The 22,776-nt window shown below is 31.7% G+C and overlaps 2 protein-coding genes across 3 annotated transcripts in view; both read right to left on the bottom strand.

Moving 5' to 3' along the window:
- Positions 1-22,776, bottom strand: part of LOC143915436 (uncharacterized) — a 184,607-nt gene that overhangs the window by 90,882 nt on the left and 70,949 nt on the right. The gene's annotated exons all lie outside the window — the stretch shown is intronic.
- LOC143909258 (sodium channel protein Nach-like) lies at positions 7,162-8,367 on the bottom strand. The gene has a single exon (XM_077427167.1). It carries the CDS (start codon positions 8,365-8,367, stop codon positions 7,162-7,164), a length of 1,206 nt encoding a protein of 401 aa, XP_077283293.1.

Below are 22,776 nucleotides of genomic sequence, written 5' to 3'. Positions count from 1 at the left end.
TGCATTTATACTGAATACAGTACAATTATAATTAGAGATAACATCGTTTAAGTAAATATTATTCATAATCTTTTCATACTGTCATTAGAATGTCAATTTACTAACTAGTCAGTTTTCTCAAAAAGTCAGTCAGCTTCATAAATTTAATTTAAAAAAGTCCACAAACGGTTACATTCTTACAAACGGGAGTTACTCGGTTACCTAGAAACTAGGGCTTCCAGGCCGGTTTAAACCGAAACCGAAAAGCCGGCTTTTTGACCATTTCTCAAAAAAACCGAAAACCGGCTTTTTTAGCGCGGTCAACCGGCTTTATTAGGTTTTCTTTAAGGTTGTGGCTATTTGCAGGTACTGTATCTGCGAATAATCGGCTATTTGCAGGTACTGTATCTGTGAATAATTGGCTATTTACAGGTACTGTATCTGCAAATTATTGGCTATTTGCAGGTACTATATCTGCAACAGGCGCAAAGCCTTCTGCGCATGCGCGTGCACTTGAACGTGAACTGTCAAATTTGTTTAACTGTTAAAATTTTGTTTAAAACCTCTTTAAGTTTAAGACTTGTGTGTAGGATATTAATATAAAATGATTATAATTATGTATAATGATGTGGCTCATGCCGAACAGTTGGTATTATACACATATGTATTAATGTTAAGGTTGGTACTCCCGAGCCTGGTCCGGGAGCGACAGTAGTAGAGTCGCGCATTGACGCGACCGGATGCGTATGCGCATCGAGTAATCTTCTCAAATAAACGTATAAGATTGAATTGAGATCGCTTTAACTTGTCTCTCTCTCCTGCAATCCTCTCTACTACCCAGCGGACTTCCTATAAAATGGGGGCTCGTCCGGGATAGAGATTAAGATTGCGGAGACGACGCCAACGATCTGACAGAAGGAGAATATTCCATTGGTATTAACGGACGCGTCATTGCAGCCCGGTAGCTACGGACGATTAGCTACGACGATCCTGAGAACCGCAGTGACGTGGTGACTACCAAGATGACTGATGACCGATGACCATCACCACATTAGCAAATGACTTTCTAAGACGATCCTGATGACTGATGATTTCATCGAGAGCTGATCACCTACAAAGCATCATTGTGTTTGTGTGTGTTCAGTGATTACGGTTCAGTGCTGTGTGCATATGTCTATATGCCCTACCGTATATTAGTGCAACGATTTTGATGAGCTGTGTTGAAATATCTTGTGTTGAATATATATATATATATATATATATATATATATATATATATATATATATATATATATATATATACATGTATGTATATGTATATATACATACATATGTATTACACTACTTCCTGTATCGATTAGAAATTTTAATGGTGGATATTTCATTTTTGCGATATTAATGTGTGGAAGTATTCGATCGTCATGATTATTAGATTTCAAGTACCCGATTGCTCCTTTAAGGCTCTTATTTGAAAATCCTCATCTCCGAATTCATTGTCTACGAAGTGCTCTAAATTAGTATGAATATTAGGTTCTGTAAGATTATCTATGAACCCGTCGTTGGGTCCATTATCATAAAAGTAATTTCCATCGACATAATCGTATTGTTCGTTATAATCGTATTGTTCGTCATAATCGTATTGTTTGTCATAATCGTATTGTTCATTATAATCGTATTGTTCGTTAACGTTAAATAGCTCCTTGCTAGTAAAATTTGGTCTCACATTATTTTGTAATATCTATTCTTGAATTACCGCTTGAAGTGGCCACATATATTAAATCAGCAAAATCCGTAATGGTAAACATGATAAATAAAAATAAAAAAATTATATATATATATATATATATATATATATATATATATATATATATATATATATATATATATACATACATATATATACATATATACATACATATATATACATATATATATACATATATATATATATATATATATATATATATATACATACATATATATACATATATACATACATATATATACATATATATATATACATATATATATATATATATATATATATATATATATATATATATATATATATATATATATATATATATATATATATATATATATATATATATATATATATATATACGTCTACATATGTATATATATGTATATATATATGTATATATATATATATATATATATATATATATATATATATATATATATATATATATATATATATATATATATATATATATATATGTATATATATTTATATATATATATATATATATATATATATATATATATATATATATATATATATGTATATATATATATGTATATATATATATATATATATATATATATATATATATATATATATATATATATATATACATATATATATACATATATATACATATGTAGACGGGTTATTTTGAATTCCTATTCAAAGTTAGCTAAAAAGGATGCAGAAAGTCTCACTGTCAATCTACGTAGTACATATGTTTGAATAGCCTTTCACATAATAACCGAACTCACATACATAAACAGGTAGGTGTATTATAAAATATACATTAGTTTGAAGTTTATCTTTTGCTTTGGTCAAACTACACAGACCCTTTCAATTTATCTGACGAAATATATTAACGGCTAGTAATTCATTACTTCAGTGTTTATTTTATTAAAATAATCACAAACTTACATATGTATTACCAACAAAATATGTGATATCAAACATACATCAACGACTTTAAATTAAAATTGTCAATGTTTATTTCATATTTATCATATTCATATATATGTATATGTAATAGCGCTATTCTTTGTATGTGTCTGTGTGAGATAACGCTCGCCGTACTATAATAGTCGTTTTGATTCGGCATATGTAAAAACACTGCCAACAAAACGTACGTACTGTTATATCTCCATAAGTCTTTATTTGTTTTATGTTAGCTGTATTCTACTCCCACGACCTTTAAATCAATCTGCGAGACGAATTGTTTCCCCCAAAAATATCAAAGCCCTTCTTAAGCCTGCATAACAAATTGCATGCATCTACTCAGCCATTTCTCGATACATTCAAGACACATATGTTAACACTAAAAATATCGTTTTTCAACTAACTTTATCGCTTTTCTGCATTATTCTCACGACTCTTAATCCGCACAACGAATTGCGTGAAATCTACCCTCAAGGGATACATATGCAAACACTAAAAATATTGTCTTTAATTAGTTTACCAGCATTTTTCACACGACTCGACTCGAATCGTATTCCCTCAAAAACCCTTTTAAAGCTGCGTAACTAATTGTGTGAAAACCATTTCTCGATACACTCAAGGGTCAAAGTATTAAAGTCTTAAGATATTGTTTTACTTAACTCGAGTTCCCCCCTATTTTATCACGAACTATGATTGGTCCAAATTTTTACGTCTATTAAATATATACTGATGTTAAACATATGGAACGTCACTTGCGATCGAGCCGTCTCTTACTTATCACTTGCGATCGAACCGTCTGACTTACAACCGAACCGTCTCTTACTAATCACTGACTTACAATTGAACCGTCTAACTAGTGACTCGCGATTAGACGACTTAACTAGTAAACTACTAACTAGTAACGTGTAATACTAACTAATCTCGTGTATACTTACTACTATTAAAGAAGATAATCATCTTATAAAATAAAGTGAGTTTTATTTACGGAGTAGCGTTCCGCAAAAACGCTTGGTGGCAGCGGAAATATTAATAACAACAAAATACACATCACCCACGAATGTAACAGTACATAATAACAGATCAAAAAAATACTTCTACTTTGGCCAGGAAGGCGCATTGAGGTATACCTGTTAAGCCTTCCTGGTATATATGTGTATATTAAAATAAAATAAAATAAAATATACACTATTTGCTACCAATGTTTCCTCTAGGACAAAAAGTCTCTGGGCATCTATTGAGTCATCTTTTGAAATTTTATTTATTTAATTAATTTTTCTATTGGTGTTTTATATTTTTTATATGTATGTAGGTAGGTAGTTTTTACCATTTTTTTCTTATATGATAATATTTAATAATACTTAATAGAATTATTTACAATATGATGGTATAAAATGGCAACGACATAAATGCCTCTTTTAAAATAATAATTTTTGAAAATAGCATTGAATATTTAAGCGGAATAAATTATAAATTTCTATTTTGTATCAAGGTATACATACATCTGTAAATAGATTTGTTTATCCACTTTGTGGACAATTTCAATAAAAGGAGATGAATATTTGACAACTACTGAACATTGGACTAAAACATAATTTTTTATGTACATACATACATACATACATATGTACATATACATATATAAAGGAATCAATTTTATAATCGTGTTTGTGCTTTTGTATCATTTACATATTGTCTACATTTTTTTTGTTCCGATAACGCGAAACAAATTGCTTTCAACATATTCATTACTATAATGCTTTCGGAAATTTCACGGCATCGAGGCCCGGATCTCATCGATGAAAAAGGTAGGGTTATTTCGATAATTAATATCAGTGGAAAAGGTCACAGTTCGCAATGGGTTGACATTACAAAGCAATCATGAGATTTTCGCTCTGCCCCTTAATATGAATTTAATTTTTTCTCTCTCTCAACACGTACATAAATTCCAATTTGGCGAAAACCCCAGGGTGTCTTTTCAGTGAAATATACAAACGTGAGGGACGCATCTCTTTTTATTCCATCCCTTTTTTTGGCACACATTGTTTACTCTATAAGATGAAAATCGGGACACCTTGTACATTTTTATCTAATGGTGATACCGATGAATACTTCAGGGAACATGAATACATGATGCCATAAAAACGTCTCGTTGATATGCTTTGCCAGTCATCTGCGTTTCATGCCAACATAAAGTTAGGTAATCGGTTTGAACAAAAAGTAGTAATAAGAACACCGTGGAATCAACAGCACATTTTAAATGATTTTTTTTTAATCTTAAATGGGTAAATGCGAGATATGTAGTGTGGGCTATGTTGCCAACTGGAAAATTAAAGAAAAGAGGAAATTTCTTCAAAAATATTGAATTTTTAAAAAAATTAACAATTAAGTCTTAATATTAAGAAATACTTACATATGTAGTTCAAAATTTAAGATTAAATGTTTTTAGCATATGTAAATATTTTCATGTACACATAAAAATAAAAACATCATCACAGATCGTAACTTGAAATCATGGGGTATTGTAGCTTTCGAAACATACGGATAATTCAGGTATTAAAATAAAGTTCCAGTTTAACTTAATACAAACTCAAATTTACAAATATTATGATCACAAAATAATATTGTACTTGGCAATATATGTAAGTTAATTTGTTTTACTAATATTTTTAAATTTCATTGGTTATTTCCTTGTGCATCTACTTTCGCTTTTCCATTAGAAAAGTGTTTTGTTTTACATAAATTATTAAATTAAAAAAGTCGCAATAATTCAAATATTCGTGGGTTAGATTGAACCACCCTGCACCAAAAATAATACGCAAATGAATGCAATTGCATTCATTTGCAACAAAACAAAATACAACAAAATTTGCAATACAACAAAATTTTAAATACTTATTTTATTAAAAAAAACCATGAATGCTTATTTAATCATAATAAAATATTTAAAAGTCGGCTAGATAAAAAAGAGAACATTTAAGCACACATATTGGACAAATTTTCATTTGAGAACAAAATAATTTTTCCAAAAAAGAGAACATGTTCTCTTGAAAAGAGACATGTTGGAAACCCTTTAGGATATGCTGTCTTTTCCAATTATTTTAAACAAATAAAATGTAGATTGATGGACAAAAATATATTTTACGGAGAAAAGAAATCATTTAATAAATTCTCATCACGTACAATTACATAGTTAGTTAAAAATTTTCGCTTTAGTGCCATTTTGGTATCAAATTAAAACGCTGAAAAATTTCGTCGCAAACGACAAAAGCGTACAAAGCCAGAGGCGAGCAGTAATCACTTTATGAAAATTTCCTTGTAAATGAAATATTTTTTTCCCATAACTCTTCTTTGGTGAAACGTGAGATGCGTATATATCTAGCCTAAACGAATTTCGTTTATTAAAACAATATAGAATTTTTTTATAAAATATTTATTTTGGTATCCTTTACACGAATATTTCAAGCTCACACACCGCAGAATAATAATACCAACACATTGGAAAATACAAGACATATTATCGTATGTATCATAGTATTGTATGAACATACATACACATATACATATTTACGTAATGAAAACTGACAGAGAATAAGAAAGAAAGCTATTTTTATGCTTGTTATAAAGAAAAATATATCGATACTACACATACATATGTACATATATGTATATACAAACATACAAGGATACAGTTAAAAACATTTTTTTCATCATATTTATGTACATACATACATACTAATGTACCGTATAATAATGGCAATTTTGAGTTAAGCACGCAAAAATAACCGTATATGTACATATTTCAAATCTTTGCGGTGCAAAATCGAAACATCTGTAAAAATACCACTAGTGCTGAAATAAGGTTTAACGACGTTTTTTTGCTATTTTTTTTAATAAAAAATATGTAAAACAATCTTTATTTTCGCTATAAAAATAAAAAGAAAATTTCACACTACAATTTAAGATTAATAAATATTTCAAAAATCTTCAAAACCTCAAACTCGATTTTCTCGAAACAATGAAATTATATTATGCTACGATACAATGAACATTATTAGGCCGAATTATTGTCCAGTTACATATTTAATTCTTACTTACATTAATTTAAGAAATATACTCATTACTTAGCAACAAAAGTCACGTGTTTAACAGAGCGAAGATAACCAATCTTTACTAATTTTAACCTACTTAATTCGAATATGATAGTGATTTTTATTGGTTCGCTCTTTTTTATGAGATAACTTTAACACAAAATTTTGTGTTGCTGTGCTCAAAGTGAGTATTGGAACAATAGTCAGATATTTTTATATTGATTGTGAATTTTTATTGCTTTGAAATACGTTTTTTTTAAATTTAAATTTAAATTTAAAAAATCAAAAAAAAATCTCTTTTACACATTTTTTTCCATGAGTTTATTTCGCCTTTTTGTTTCACCGTATTTAGGATTGGTTTTCTATCTCAATGTGTTTTTGTCTCAACTATTAATTCCATTTTCTAAACACTAAATAGTAAAAAATTTCAACAATACTTAATATAGAAGCACCGAAAAAGAGTCCTATAGCATTTCCAACGGCGACAACCAAATCCAACGAAGTCCTCACAACCTGCCTATTATACCTGAGACTGGGCAGACTGCAGAGCTTGAATTCAGCAATATTCACATCATCATCTTCATTAGCGGGAATTAGTTGAACATCGACAACACTATATTCGGGCTCGGTGCACGTAGGCAAACATTGACATTCTAACCCTAACGCATCTGAACCTGGTACTTTTAACGAAGCCAAAATTGTATAGTACTCAGTGAGACACTGCAAACCCTTTATATCACAGAAGAAATCCTTGTAATAAGACGGCATCAAATGATGAGTGCAATTGCACCTTTCAAGCTGCGCATCAATATGACATTGAGCGATACAACCTGAATAACTATAGATAGAATAGGCGTATAAATTGTCAGGCTTCTCGTAAGGAAATCGACATAATCTTGTATTGATAGGAATCGCATCAACTTCTGGGTCGTTCGTTACTTCAACTATTGTAAAAGTCATTGATGCTCTGTTGCTTTCTAAGACTGTTAATTTCATGTCGGATTCTACGTTCCCGTAAGGTACGTCTTCTTGGGGATGTATGAACGCTTGATAATCTTCTTTGGCTTTGATATAAAGCCTACCCAATCCTACTTTTTCGTTTGATATGAGAGTTGGCAGTGATTCTGGCAGCTTTACAGTATGTAGCGAATTTATTGAATAGCATATTCCAAATTCAGTCTCAAGTGGTAAGAAATTTGAACAGCAATCGATCGTTTCATTATTCCATTTGCATTGATCGAAGAAGTTGTTGCATTTGGATCTAATGTTAAGAGAAATTTCGGTAAAATTCTTAGGACAGTTATCTTCAGCGATGCAGTGTTCGCATGTGAAACATGTGCCGTAGAAAAAGGCAATATCTCCGATGAAATCGTTATAGTTATTCATGTTTCCATCGTGTAAGTCTGAGCTTGTATCCCAAACTTTTTCACTGTTGAACAGTTCGCAAAGTGTGATGGCAGGAAATGTAGTGTTCCAGCCCAAGTAAGTCGTCTGTACAGTAAAGCTCAAGACTCGATCGGAGAAGGACTCCAAGGTTGTCAGCAGGATCCAAAACATACACATGCAAGATATAACGATTACAGTCAACCAAAACATCTTGTAAGTAAAGCTACGATCTTTCACCAAAAAATGGAGACCATGTATGGTACTGTTTTCGCAGATGAACTTCACTCTTGTGAATATACTTTTCAGTTTGCGTTTCAACTTCTTCAATCTCCTTGATTCTTTCGACATTTTATCCTTGAGTTTACGTGTAGCTTATACCAATCTCTATTGAATACTAAATTTTTGCTTTAATTCGGAAATCATCGAAACGTACATGTACATTCAGGGGTAAACAACAAACAATTGTGTCATAAGTCCGCTGAGAAATTAAAATAAAACTCATTTATGTATGTACAAATAACTAATAAATAATAAGTATTGCTTATATACATATAATACGAGTGTTTTTACCCGGCTTCGCTCGGTATTAGTAATATAAACGGCTTAAACATGGCAAAAAAATCTAATAGTAAACATTCATTTGTTTTTTTATTAAATTTATTTGAATCGAAAAAAATAATATTCAACGATGTCGATATCATCGTCTTAGAAACTTTGATTTAATTTTTGATGTTCCCAACAAACCTTACATACCTACAAAGTTACAAAGTCTCTTTCGAAATTATATATTAGATTGCTTAATATGTATATATTATATTAAAAACAGCACCGAAAAAATTAAAACGAATTAAACTTTATACAAGGAAAATTTAAGCTCAAGTTTAAATCATCTCTAGTTGGGTTACTATTTCAATTATGTTGAGAAGAAAAATACAACTACATATGAACATAGATCTCTAGTATTGAAATATGTATGAAATAATATCGGAAAAAATATTTGTACGTATGTTATAAAAAATATTAAGGTATTATAATTTAAAAATAGTTGTCAACCACTGATCTCAATTATATCAATTTAGATTCAAATGATACACAGATGATATCATACATATAAATTTGTACGTAATAGATTTTGTCCATTAGTGACAAACCAAAATCGTTTTATATATTCATGTGATTAGTGTGTCTTTACATAATATGTATATTAAAATAATTTTGATTTCTAGAAAATATATAGTGAATATAATGTTTTGAGATAATAGCAACGCCCAAAGAAATAGTAAATTTTAGTACCGGAATTAATCAACCAATTGCTTATATATTATATATAAAATGTTTTATCTGAACTGATAAGGACTAATACAGATTATATATGTAGGCTAATCTACTAATAGAAATAGAAAAACCATGATAATAATAAAAAGGGGAATACACGCAATATATGTCTGTAGTATGAAGATAGTATATGTATTTACATGTATGACTCAATCATTCTTGAAAATTTTTGATTTCTTCAATGTGGAAAAATCACCCATAGAAAATGTGTACATTAGACATCGAGAACCATACCAAGGCATTGGCAACGGCATATTTTCCAAGGGCTCAAAAATTTGAAGGGCGCTCGGAGCGTGAAACAAAACTTTCTTACGATGAAAAATACAATATGAAAAATGCATTCACTAAAGACCGTTAGTTAGTAGGTAATCATTCAAGCAGATATTTTTTTATTAGAAAACTAGATGAACCCGGCATTCGTGGCAACGCATACAATTCCCGTTTCCGTTACCATTCCCGTTCCCGTTCCCGTTCCCATTACCGTTCCCGTTCCCGTTCCCATTTGTCGGGAAAACGCAGGCAGCGAACACATTTGAAATTATTCAATTATTTGTTTATTTTACCCTAAAAACATTTGAAACTATTGCGTTGCAATGCCACTCATTCCCGTTTCCGTTCCTGTTTTTGGCCGATTTTTTTCATAGTAAGCTTCCCGGACATATATACAATAAATCCTGAAAGTTCCATCGTTCCATCGTGCAATAACGCATGCAATTCCCGTTCCCGTTTCCGTATCTCAATGCGTTTTGATAAGTGAATGTTTTAGTTTCAAATTAATACTTAATAATCAAATTAAATTATAGTAAAGTATAGGAACGCATACGTGACAGACAGACAAACATTGATTTATATAGATATGTAGGATTGTTATGAGTGGTACGTAATGTCAGGTTGGTATGAGTGGTGCATAATGTATTTGTACGTTGGCAATGCGTGCGCGCAAGTTAGTTACCAACATTAACATTTCCTTAACTACATACTAGCGCTTCATACTTTCGCTTCGATAAAATCGTAATTACGAATATTATTATTAAGAGGTTATTTCCCTTTTTTTTCACAGTAATCTTTCCGGACATGCATACAACAAATCCTAAAAGTTCCATCGTAATCGGGTCTTTGGTTTAGGAGCCTATTCAAGACAGACAGACAGACAGATAACCATTGATTTTTATATATATATGTATATAGATAAAGATCCGAGCATTATCTCTCAAACATGTATTTTGAATTTACTGAGCGAGTGGGATTTACAAGACTATTATTAAAGTATTATACATATACAACATACACACATATTTCTGACAAAACCACGCCTGAAAGAACTTTCAAAAAATTCGGAATAATCAAAAATTACAGATCTAAGCCTTTGTTAATAGAACAAAAAAATAGTGAATGATTTAAAATTTTACGATATTTCTAATTTAAATGCGAGAAAAATAAAACTATATTTGCGTTTTTGTATTTAAATTTTTAAGTATGAATAGTTAAATTAGTATTGCGAGTAAATAATTTTGTATAACGTTATTTTAATACAAAAAATAGTTTTTGTAATAAAATTATTTATTTAATTTTATTACAAAAAGTGCCAGCAGCATAGCTCGGACGTTAAGCTTCTGCTTACCGTCAAGAAGGTGCCGGGTTCTATCCCTGAATGAAAATGAATTTTTCAGAGTATGCTGTTGGTCAGACCTGGATTTGTGACTCCAGGTTGATCGTTTCCTATCAGAGTTTGCCAATTTTCTCTGATTTCATTGTTGAAACAGTTCCCGGAAAAAAAAATTGGCTAAAAATCCTTCCTACCTACTATGTCACCACTATTTGAAAGATTTGATTGATGTACAATAAAAATTTATGTACAATTCATAGATGTCTCGTTAATTTGCGAGTTTTTCAGTGTCTCGCAATTCAACGACTTATAATAAAAATGCTGTATTTGTATTTGTAATTGGCCAGGAAGGCGCATTGGGATTTACCTGTAAGGCCTTCCTGGTATACATATATGTAAAATAAAAAAAAAATAAAAAAAAAAAATTTATGTTTTTAACATTTAGCTATTAAAAAAAATTAAAAGGGTGCCTATTTGATATTATATTTTGTTACATTGATACGGCTTTGTCGACATCCATACGTTTGATTACGTTTTCATCATGCGAGATCCCATTTCGAGATCGACATGAAATTTGAATGAGAGAAGGGTATTGAGTGAGTCGATTAATAATTTAGACGATTTATACATTTTCACGAACTCTAAGGCGTTTCAACTATTTTTTCATGTTGTATTTTTACAAGCATTTTATTATTTTTAAAGGTTTTTTATACACACATACATATATTCTAGAATGTTTAAATTTTAATTTATAAAATGAAATATTTCACTATTGAAAATGTCAAATCGTATTCCCATTGAAGCGAATCACTTTCTTTTTTTGGCGTTTAACAGATTTGTAGATGTCACTAATTATCTGTCGGAAAAGCTCTACTGATTTAATTTTAACACCATGATCGGACACAGAACCAGCACTGAATAATGAAATTTATGAATGTCTCTTGAAATTATATCGTTCGTTCTTATCATCTACCAACGTCGGCGTTTTCTTCCATTTCCGCTTATTTAACAGGAAATGGGACGGATGGGAACAAATTGCAACAGTAAAATTTTTCATGCCATTTAATGAACTGTTTTCTCTATTATCAATTTTGAATCGCAGTTGTAAAAATCAAATTCAAAGCTAGCTTTTCATCTATTTGAAAAGTTTTTTTTTTACTTTATACATACATATGTGTACATACATATTTTTATAAATATATGTATGTATATGTAAATTGTACATACATATTTTTATAAATATATGTATGTACATATATGTAAATTGTACATACATATATTCTAAAATTATGTAAAAAGGGAAAAACTACACATGTAATATATAAGATGTGTACGTTATCCATAAGTTCACGTCCGATTTTATTACATTAAAACATTTTTAACGGTTTACTGCACAAACTTATGCAATCATCTAATATACTTTTGTACTTATAAAAATCAATTTATTTTATATAAACTATAAAAATCCCAGGAATCAAATTTCCGGGGGCTTTACCATATTTTGCATACATACATACATATGTTCTAAATCGTTTCATTTTTCTTCTATCAGGACTGGCTCAAAGGTGCGGCAGACTAAGCAACTGTATAGGGGCGCCATAGACAAGGGGCACTACAAGGCACCGCCATTTTCCTTTTTTGATTATTAAATTGAAAAAATAAAAAAATAAAAAATATATATTATATATATATATATATATATATATATATATATATATATATATATATATATATATATATATATATATATATATAAATATATATATATATATATATATATACATATATATATATATATATATATATATATATATATATATATATATATATATATATATATATATATATATGTATATATATATATATTTATATATATATATATATATATATATATATATATATATATATATATATATATATATATATATATATATATATACATAAATATACACACGTATATACAAGCTTTCGTGGTTCAGTGATTCGAGCACTTAGCGCGAATGCTGGCAATTTAACTCGTTTCTAACAGAAACTGTGAAATCTAAAGCATCAAATGTCGACCTAGATACATAGACAGGTATTTGCACATATTGTATGTACATACTTATATAAACATTTACATGTATACATACACATATACGATCATTAGAGATTGCATTGAGACATATGTACGTATAAGAAGATGGTATGACGTTACAAAGTAGTATATCATTAGTGAATCACTGAAGAAATCCTCTCTAGCCTTTATTATTCGCGTTTGCAGCTCCCGTTCGTTAAAGTACGAAAGCTTGCATAGTATTTATTATATTCACATCCTGTGTTGTAAAATCCTCGAGGATAATCTATTGGAGAATATTTCGTTGAGTATTTTCGAAATATCGAATTTTTAGAATTTTAAAAGTTGAGTGATTACCGTATTTAATGAAAAAAATCCATTAGTAAGTTAAATACAATAAATAGTAGAGGACATTCGAGTCGAATTTTTCCATAGGATATAATTTGATTTTACTTTATCTATGGACTTAGTAACAATAGATATATGAAGTTTTTTGATCATGACAAGATTCGAACTTGAGATTTTGACTGATACGAACTGAGAATTGTTTTTTCCAATGCAATCCATCAAATCATCAAAATTAAATAAAAAAAACTTCGTACAAATACATACATACATAGAAATATTTTTGTAATTTTACTCCACATACCTGTTCATATATTTTTTTAATGTTTGGATTGAGTATTTTTTTGCGTGGAAATTTAATGTTATTGGTATCCCTAAGGGAAGTTAGTCTCGTGAGATATTCGTACCCAGTCATCGTCCCCTCCAATACAACACCACCGGGTTAATTAAGAAAAATGAGTATGCAAAAGTGGCAGGTAATTTCATGAAGACAAATTGGTTTTGATTAGGAAGCTTGAAATTTTTACGTGCGAGCATTTTTCTGGAGATCTTTACTATGTATGACGTGCATACACACACCAATTCGAATTGTATTAGTTAGTTAGAAGCAGATTGATTGAAAAAATGTTTATTCATCAATCTGGTTTTCCAAGTTTTATTAAGGTAGTGTTTTGATCTTTTAGTCAGGCGGTTCTCGTCCACTAAATAAATATTTAATACCGTAGAAACGAGGGGTGAAAAGTTTCGCGCAAAACTTTTTGACAACAGTCTGAAAATATCGATTTTACCGAAGTCCAACAAATAAACTTGTTTATTTCATTTTTAGCAAGGAACCGACCGTCTGTGTGATAAAAAACTTATTGCCTTAAAAAATCTTTGTTAAAATTTCCTCTCAAAATAAATTATTAAAATAATTATATTTTCATATTATTTTCCATAAGCTATGTTTATACTTTCCATACAAAATAATATAAAAAATATCTGAAGTCTGAATAAAAATAAATCTTTATTGAGAGTAAAACTTGGAAAAATGCGCAATATGTATATATGTACATACATACATATTTGGGATCCATTTATCAGTTTTGAGCACTTTCTGGCTCGGTACCATTATTTTCTTCCGAAAAAATGCCAAACAAAATTGAATTAGGTGCAAAAGGTCGATATTTTGACTATAGCATCAAAAAACGCCAGTTCGTGGACCGTCGCTAGTCAGGTGGGATTCATTAGGATGTTGGTACTTAATTGGATAAAGGGAGATCAAAATTTTCACCTATAAAACGAAAGAAAGGATCAGGAAACTGAGACAGACCAATTTGGCTGAAAATCCATACATCAGGCATTTATCTATGGAACGGTCAACGCAAAAACATACGTATATATACATATATATATAGACATTTTAAAAAAGAGTTTGAGCCCATCGTTAAAAATGCATTTTGCACATAAAACGGAGTGAATTTTCCAGGATGATTCAACACCATTCATAATCCGTGAACACTGCTATTTTTACAAGGTATATATTAGTTTTTTGATACCAATTAATTAAAAAAAGCCTTCCAATAAATAATAACCATTGATGTATAATACACTAGATCCGCCCTCACGTCTTATACTGGTCTCCCTTTTGGCGCATGCAAAATACATGGCGCATGCACAGTTTCTCTTATTAGGTAGGTAGGTACCGCTGCGTCGTAGGGAAAAAAAACATTTTTTTCCCAACTTCTCCGCTAGTTAAACCCCCCGCACCCCTCAGTTAGAGAAGACAAGATCTCCGACCAAAATCACAAGTCAGGGCCCATCTATGTGTATTATAAATCAATGAAAATAACTCAAAAATTCATCGGAAAACATGTGGTATGTATTACAAAATAACTCAAGATTACATGAAAGAATTGATATAATCAATGCTTTCGATTCAAATCAAATCAATAAGGGATTGATATGATGACAAAATATTAAATAATGTGTTTTAATTCGATGTTACATATATGTATGTATATACATACATATGTTAATATAATTTAGTCAAAAAAATCAAAGTTAAACTTTGAGAGTGAAAATTGCATTTATTTGGATTAAGCCTTAAATTTTCATTAAATTAAACATCAAGCGATGTCAAAACATTTCAAATATACCTATTCATATTTAAATTCTATTTCAATATTGTATAAAGAAAAAAAATTATCTATGTATTAATCTATGACTTTATCTATGTATTTGAGGAATATAAGAATGATAAACAAAATTCAATAATGATTCATTTTTGATACAAGTTTGAGCGCTAATGTAGGAAATTCTCACAAGACAAAAGTTTTACATCCCGTTGTCAGTTTTGTTTAGAACCCTTTATGCAGAACACATCTTTTCCGTTTATTTATGAATGGCGTTTCAAATGAGTATTTTTAAACCTAAGTTTAAAACTGAATTATTAAAGAATTAAAGCTTGAAATCCTTAATGTCATTTTTATTTCGTACAATCTTATTATATCGACAAGTTCTCCTACATTTCTTCAAATATGGGATACCACGTCGATCACTGTCAAGCAAGGATAAATACAAGCATACAATTTGAACGAAAAAGGTCCAGAGGATCATTTTGGGACGACACGTGCTGCCCGTCCTAGGGATTTCTTTTCGCATGTTTAAAAATATCTAAAAAAAAACCACGTGCCACATTCACCGTTGTGTTATTTCGCCCTAGGCTAGTACATAAAGAATACTAATATGAATTTTCAGCTTTAACTTTTCTAAGAGGAAAAATCCCACTTCCGGCTTATCAATTTAATTATTTTTTTTTATTTTCATCACATTTACATATGTAGGTATGACAATAATACAAAGAGTATACTGGAATTTTTTTGTGAAGAGCACACATATTTATCTTAATGATCACAAAAGTTCATCTATTGTTACTACGTATGTATGTATGTACATAGATAAAGTAAAAATTTCGAATTTCGTTTAAAAAAATACGCACTTTTAAGTAGATACATTTTTTTTACTGCAACTGTATATTTACAAATGTACCTATATATAAATGCATACATATATTATGTCTTTCAGCCTATTCCGCATTGAAAATATAGTAAAAGCAGCATATGCCATGATGTTTTTGTTTGTAATAATGATATTTATTGATTATTAGGAACGGTAAGTTTATAATACCAAATAATGGAATGAAATATGGCTCTCGTTTGCAAATAGCATAAAATTCAGATAAGAGTCGAGGCAAGCCGCAGGCTATAACTCAAGAGTGCGCTCGCCGTTGGTACTTTTTGTGCAGAGCCTTTATTGCTAGCTTTATACAAAATCCAACAATGTATTCAGAAATGGAAGGTTGAAAAAGTACCATTTGTCGCGGTACTTATATTCTCACTTGAAGAAATTTTTTTTCAGCCAAACCCAGATAATTCTAAAAAGGTTTGTATGAAACATAGGTTAATAAGGCAAACTTTTTGTGAACGTCATTCAGACTACACATGTACCTATATATACGCGTAAATGTGTATAAATTTATAAATAATATAAGTTTCTATAATATGTACATTAAGCCGGAGTTGAAAACATTCATCGTATCAAAGAAACGTTAAAATTTTTTTATTGATTTTAAACAATATTCTGTGCCTCCAACCAATCGATTTATCTCGACAAAAATTTAGAAAAAGTAGGCTTTTTCATATATGTATCTCTTTGTTTAATTATTTCCAATAGTAATTCAATTTTCCATCAGAGCTAAACTCTTCTCAAAAAACTCATGTACAGAGTCATTGAATCGTTAGCGAGAGTGAAAGAAGCTATATTGAAAAGTGGCACCTTTTTACTTGCCTACTATATCAAGTAATCGAAATTCAGAGTTTGCTTGCGAATATGTCATGTTTTCCAATAATGAAAAGATTTATTTATTGAAAAATCAACAGGCCTCAGATGTAGAAATTCATAAAAACAAAGAATAAATATATAAAAAATAAAAAATAAAACAGTTAAAAAATAAAAGCTGAAGTGTTTTTACACGGTTTTATGTATTACAATAATTTTCCCAGTGCGAAAGATAAAATTCATGAAAATGGACTGCCAATGTCAAAAACAAAATATTGTCATTCAATCTAATGTGAACAAAAAAATAATAAAAAGCAAAAAATCGATTCGGAAAAACGTTCGACCAACACAACACAATTTGATGAAACAATCCCTCGCTATCTGTCAAGTCGAGTTTATGTTTTGTCTTGTGGATTTAGTACACTAAAATAAAAACAAAATAAAAGAAAGAAAATGAGATCTAATGAAGTATATCATTCTCGACCTGCAAATTTCTTAATTTTTGGGAGGAGCAAAAAAAGAACGACTTCGGGCAAAAGGTAAATAATTACACTGTTCGACAGATGATGCCTTTTTTTTTGGTTCAGAGACGAGATATGACTTTTCTTATATATCTATGTCCAGTGAACACGAATCTGGTAATAAAAAATGTTTATTGGCCGAGATTCGGAGATATATGTGTTTTTTAAATCGCGCGATTTTTCTATATCTTGGTGTTGTCCGGTTTATGTCTCAAAATCTGTCAATTTCCTGTTTAAAATGAATACCGAAATCTATAGTCAGTTATTTAATCGGTAAAATTAATTCAATTTAATATATCATCCCTATTTATTCAATTCAAATTCGTGTAAATATGAGTAAATACTAGTACGAGTTTTTAGCTCGCAATTCTACCGATTTCAAATTCAGCACACTTCCAATGAACCCTTTTAAACGAAAAAAAAAAATAGTGTGGCCAGAACACTATCCCAATAAACATGTTTCAATAGAAAATATAAAATAGTATAAAATAGTATTTTATATATTATATTTTATATATCTAATCTATAATTTGGAAAGAGACTTTGTATATATGTATGTATGAATGTATCCTTCGTCGTCCGTAGATCGGTGACGTCATCGAACACGTGATTCGAATTTTTTTTTTCGATCGATTTTTTTCGGCGCAGCCCCATGGGGCCCCGAAGGGGGTGCAGGGGGGCGCAGCTTTATGGGGCGCAGCTTTATGGGGCGCAGCCTTATCGGGCGCAGCCTTATGGGGCGCAGTCTAATGGGGCGCAGTCTTATGGGGCGCAGCCTTATGGGGCGCTGCCTTATGGGGCGCAGCTTTATGGGGCGCCGCCTTATGGAGCTCAGCCGCATGGGGCCCCGAAGGGGGCGCAGGGGGGCGCAGCCCCATGGGGCCCCGAAGGGGGTGCAGGATTTTTTTTTTGTTTTTTTTTATTTATTTTTTTGATTTTTTTTTTAAATTTTATAAATTTTAAATTTTTTTTTTTTTTTTTAATTAAATGTTTACTATTAGCTTAGTCATGTTTAAGCGGTTTATATTATAAATACTGAGCGAAGCCGGGTAATACAGCTAGTATACTATAAAATTATATAAAATAGTATTTTTACTCTATATATGTAAAATACTCTATATAGTACTCTATATTAAATTCTCTATAGAAAATACGTACTTTTGACTTTTGATTTGAACTGGACGACTACTTAGAGAGATTTGAAAGCTGAAAAGTACTTCAAATTAAAGATAAAATACCCGACTATAGATTCCAATATTCATTTTGAACAGGAAATTTACAAATTTTGAGAAATCAACCGGACAACACCAAGATATAGAAAAATCACGCGATTTAAAAAACACATATATCTCCGAATATCAAGCCAATCAACATTTTTTATTACCATATTCGTGTTTACTGGGCATAGATCTATAAGAAAAGTCATATCTCGTCTCTGAACCATTCTTCGTGTCGATCAGTGTTATCGTGGGTGGGGTAACCGACGAAGCCTCAGAATCCATGTGAAAATCTCTAACAATGGCCCCGTAGGCTGTCAGATCAATTGATCGTTGGATGAATGCGAACCTGACCTCTACGTGTGGACCTATCTCTTTGAACTAGACTACGAACACGTATCCTTTTCACTCACTTGAAAGTATTGTGAAGCCCTAGACGGCATTCAATCATGGGGGCGTGGAGGGGCGAAGCCCTAAAAGGCATTAACCAAGGGGGGCGAAGCCCTAGACGGCATTCAATCATGGGGGCGCGGAGGGGCGAAGCCCTAATAGGCATTTACTAAGGGGGGCGAAGCCCTAGACGGCATTTAATCATGGGGGCGCGGAGGGGCGAAGCCCTAAAAGGCATTAACTAAGGGGGGCGAAGCCCTAGACGGCATTTAATCATGGGGGCGCGGAGGGGCGAAGCCCTAATAGGCATTTACTAAGGGGGGCGAAGCCCTAGACGGCATTCAATCATGGGGGCGTGGAGGGGCGAAGCCCTAAAAGGCATTAACCAAGGGGGGCGAAGCCCTAGACGGCATTTAATCATGGGGGCGCGGAGGGGCGAAGCCCTAATAGGCATTTACTAAGGGGGGCGAAGCCCTAGACGGCATTTAATCATGGGGGCGCGGAGGGGCGAAGCCCTAAAAGGCATTAACTAAGGGGGGCGAAGCCCTAGACGGCATTTAATCATGGGGGCGCGGAAGGGGCGAAGCCCTAAAAGGCATTAACTAAGGGGGGCGAAGCCCTAGACGGCATTTAATCATGGGGGCGCGGAGGGGCGAAGCCCTAATAGGCATTTACTAAGGGGGGCGAAGCCCTAGACGGCAATTAACCATGGGGACGTGGAGGGGCGAAGCCCTAAAAGGCATTAACTAAGGGGGGCGAAGCCCTAGATGGCATTTAATCATGGGGGCGCGGAGGGGCGAAGCCCTAAAAGGCAACTGATCATGGGGGCGAAGCCCTAAACGGCAATTGCTCATGGGGGCGTGGAGGGGCGAAGCCCTAGAAGGCAAAGGCTCAGGGGGGCGCCGAGGGCGAAGCCCTAGAAGGCAAAAAAAAAATTTTTTTTTTTAAAAATTTTTATTTGATTTGATTTTTTTTTTTTTTTTATTTTTTTTTTTGATTTTTTTTTTAAATTTTTAAAATTTATTTTTAATTTTTTTTTTTTTTAATTAAATGTTTACTATTAGCTTAGTCATGTTTAAGCGGTTTATATTATAAACACTGAGCGAAGCCGGGTAATACAGCTAGTATAAAAATAAATGAGAAATAATAGAAACCTAAATCAGAACGTTGTGGAACTCTCAATGGTAACTTTTTACAAAAAAAGTATATACGAGGATATACATATTAAAATTCAAAGTGTGTGTAGAATAAGCAAGAAAACAATTCAAGTCATAGAATTTGATTATACATATGTATATGTAAAAAAGAAACAATACATCGAGGAAAATTTGCAGTAAATCAATTTGCAAGAATGTACCCTCAGTCTTAACCCCAATTACCATGTAATTTTCATCGCAATAAGAGGTGGGTCTTAATTACGGCTCCGCGTGGAAATAGTTAAGTGCGCCGAGGGCTTTTACTCTCGGCTCTTCGAGATAGGGTTCCGACCCTGTAGGAGGGGGTCTGGTCCATTGTTACCTCTGACGAATTAACGCCTCATTAGAGTCACACATTAAAATGACGAGGCCAGGACTTCAGTTCTTCGGGTGGTGCTTCGAGCTCTCACGACAGTAAACCATATTTAAGCCAAAATGGGTGTTTTGAATTGCAAGAAAAAGTGTGGATACTTTTTATACTCGTGTGGATTTGGTCAACTTTCTCGCAACCGATCGATAACGCCTCGTCGCATCGTCCTTATTCGACGTAAAAATCCAAAATTTGAAGTGATTTGTCGAAAGTTTGTGAAATTTCTATTCCAGATTTTCTGAAAACACTTAAGCGAACAAACCAATTATTTTGTCTTATAATGATTGAGTGGACTTCAAATTCCTTATATTTTCTTCAAGTGTTTTTGAAGTTGGTCAGGTATTTTTGAATTGTAGATACCAGTTGTATATACAACTAATATCAATATATGGAATTATGCATATGTTTCAATGATTTAATACTAATAAAACTTGTATATAACTGGATAATAAAATTTAATACTAAAAGAAAATATAATAATAATCATGGTACAAAAAATTCTCGAACATTAGTAGAATTATGTTACTTGCGTGGGCGAGCTCTTTTTATTCATATATGTATATATGTATATCAATTATACAGATTTTATCTACAAAATGCTATTATTAAGCATTGATATATACACATGATATCATAATAAGTACTCTATTATGTAATTCGTTTTAAAATGAAATCGTAAATTGATTTTCGCCAATTATCTAAAATTTAATTATCTCGCATGATTGGCTTATAAGAGGTGGAGTTTATCAAATTAAAAGCCGCTGGTCTATGACTTGACCTGAAATATCATCAAAATCCATTTTGAGTCAATTCATCCACGAGGGGTCGCGAATTTGCATATTTAAATTTCAAAGCTGTTAATTAAGAAGCTTTTCGAGCCTCTCCTATATTGCGAACGCGTTAATTCAAACGCGAGGAAAACGAAAGCGTTCATTTACATATATAAACGAAAAAGTGAACAGAAAAAAACGGAAATTTCTCTTGAACTTATTTCACATTTATTTACGAACTTTCTCTTTTGAATTTTTTCGTGATAAATGAAATAGAAATGTGTTTACGACGCGAGGCTCGCGGGCCAGCTGTTTATTTTGCACGCGGAAAACCGCAGGAAAAACACTTTCTGCTCAACGTCAAATTCGAAAGCTGTTTTTCGCGAAAACGGTTGCAAATAGCCTACAGGCAATTTCTTGTCAATCGGTTATTTATTGGCCTGTAGGCGAAGTATAGCACATGGCTCCCCCTTTGCGTATAAATTAATGTGTGTGAATGTACATATGTATGTATATGTAGGTCTATAAAATGCTGCGGTTCAAACACTGAACGGATATTTGGCCGGTTATTGCGTCACAACACGATCACAGTGTTTAATGAAATGATGAAAAAATTTTACACATGGGCTGTCGAACTTTTAGCTATGACAGTGGCTATAAAATTCAACCATTGAATATACATATACCTACTCGTTTAGTTTAAGTAGTAAATGAAGGTCTGCTCCAGAATATACTACATAGGTCGTTTGCTAGGAGGTTTAAAAACATGAGATCGATTATTAAAAAGTAAATATTTATGTTGCTACTAGATAGGCAGTTTGTTCACAAGCTATCTAATTAGTACTACATAAATTGCTTGTGATCGAACTGCCTAACTACATTAGTAAAACATGAGCAAACGATCTCATGTTTTAAAATCTGCTATAAACGATCGACTATACTATAGAGCGGACCGAGTTTTAATACCAGTATACCGGTTTCCTGGTTTTCCAGT

Source organism: Arctopsyche grandis, chromosome 1 (genome assembly GCF_051622035.1).
Source record: "Arctopsyche grandis isolate Sample6627 chromosome 1, ASM5162203v2, whole genome shotgun sequence".
Classification (NCBI taxonomy): domain Eukaryota; kingdom Metazoa; phylum Arthropoda; class Insecta; order Trichoptera; family Hydropsychidae; genus Arctopsyche; species Arctopsyche grandis.
Note: the sequence above shows the minus strand (reverse complement) of the source record. Positions and strands in the feature narration are given on the sequence as shown.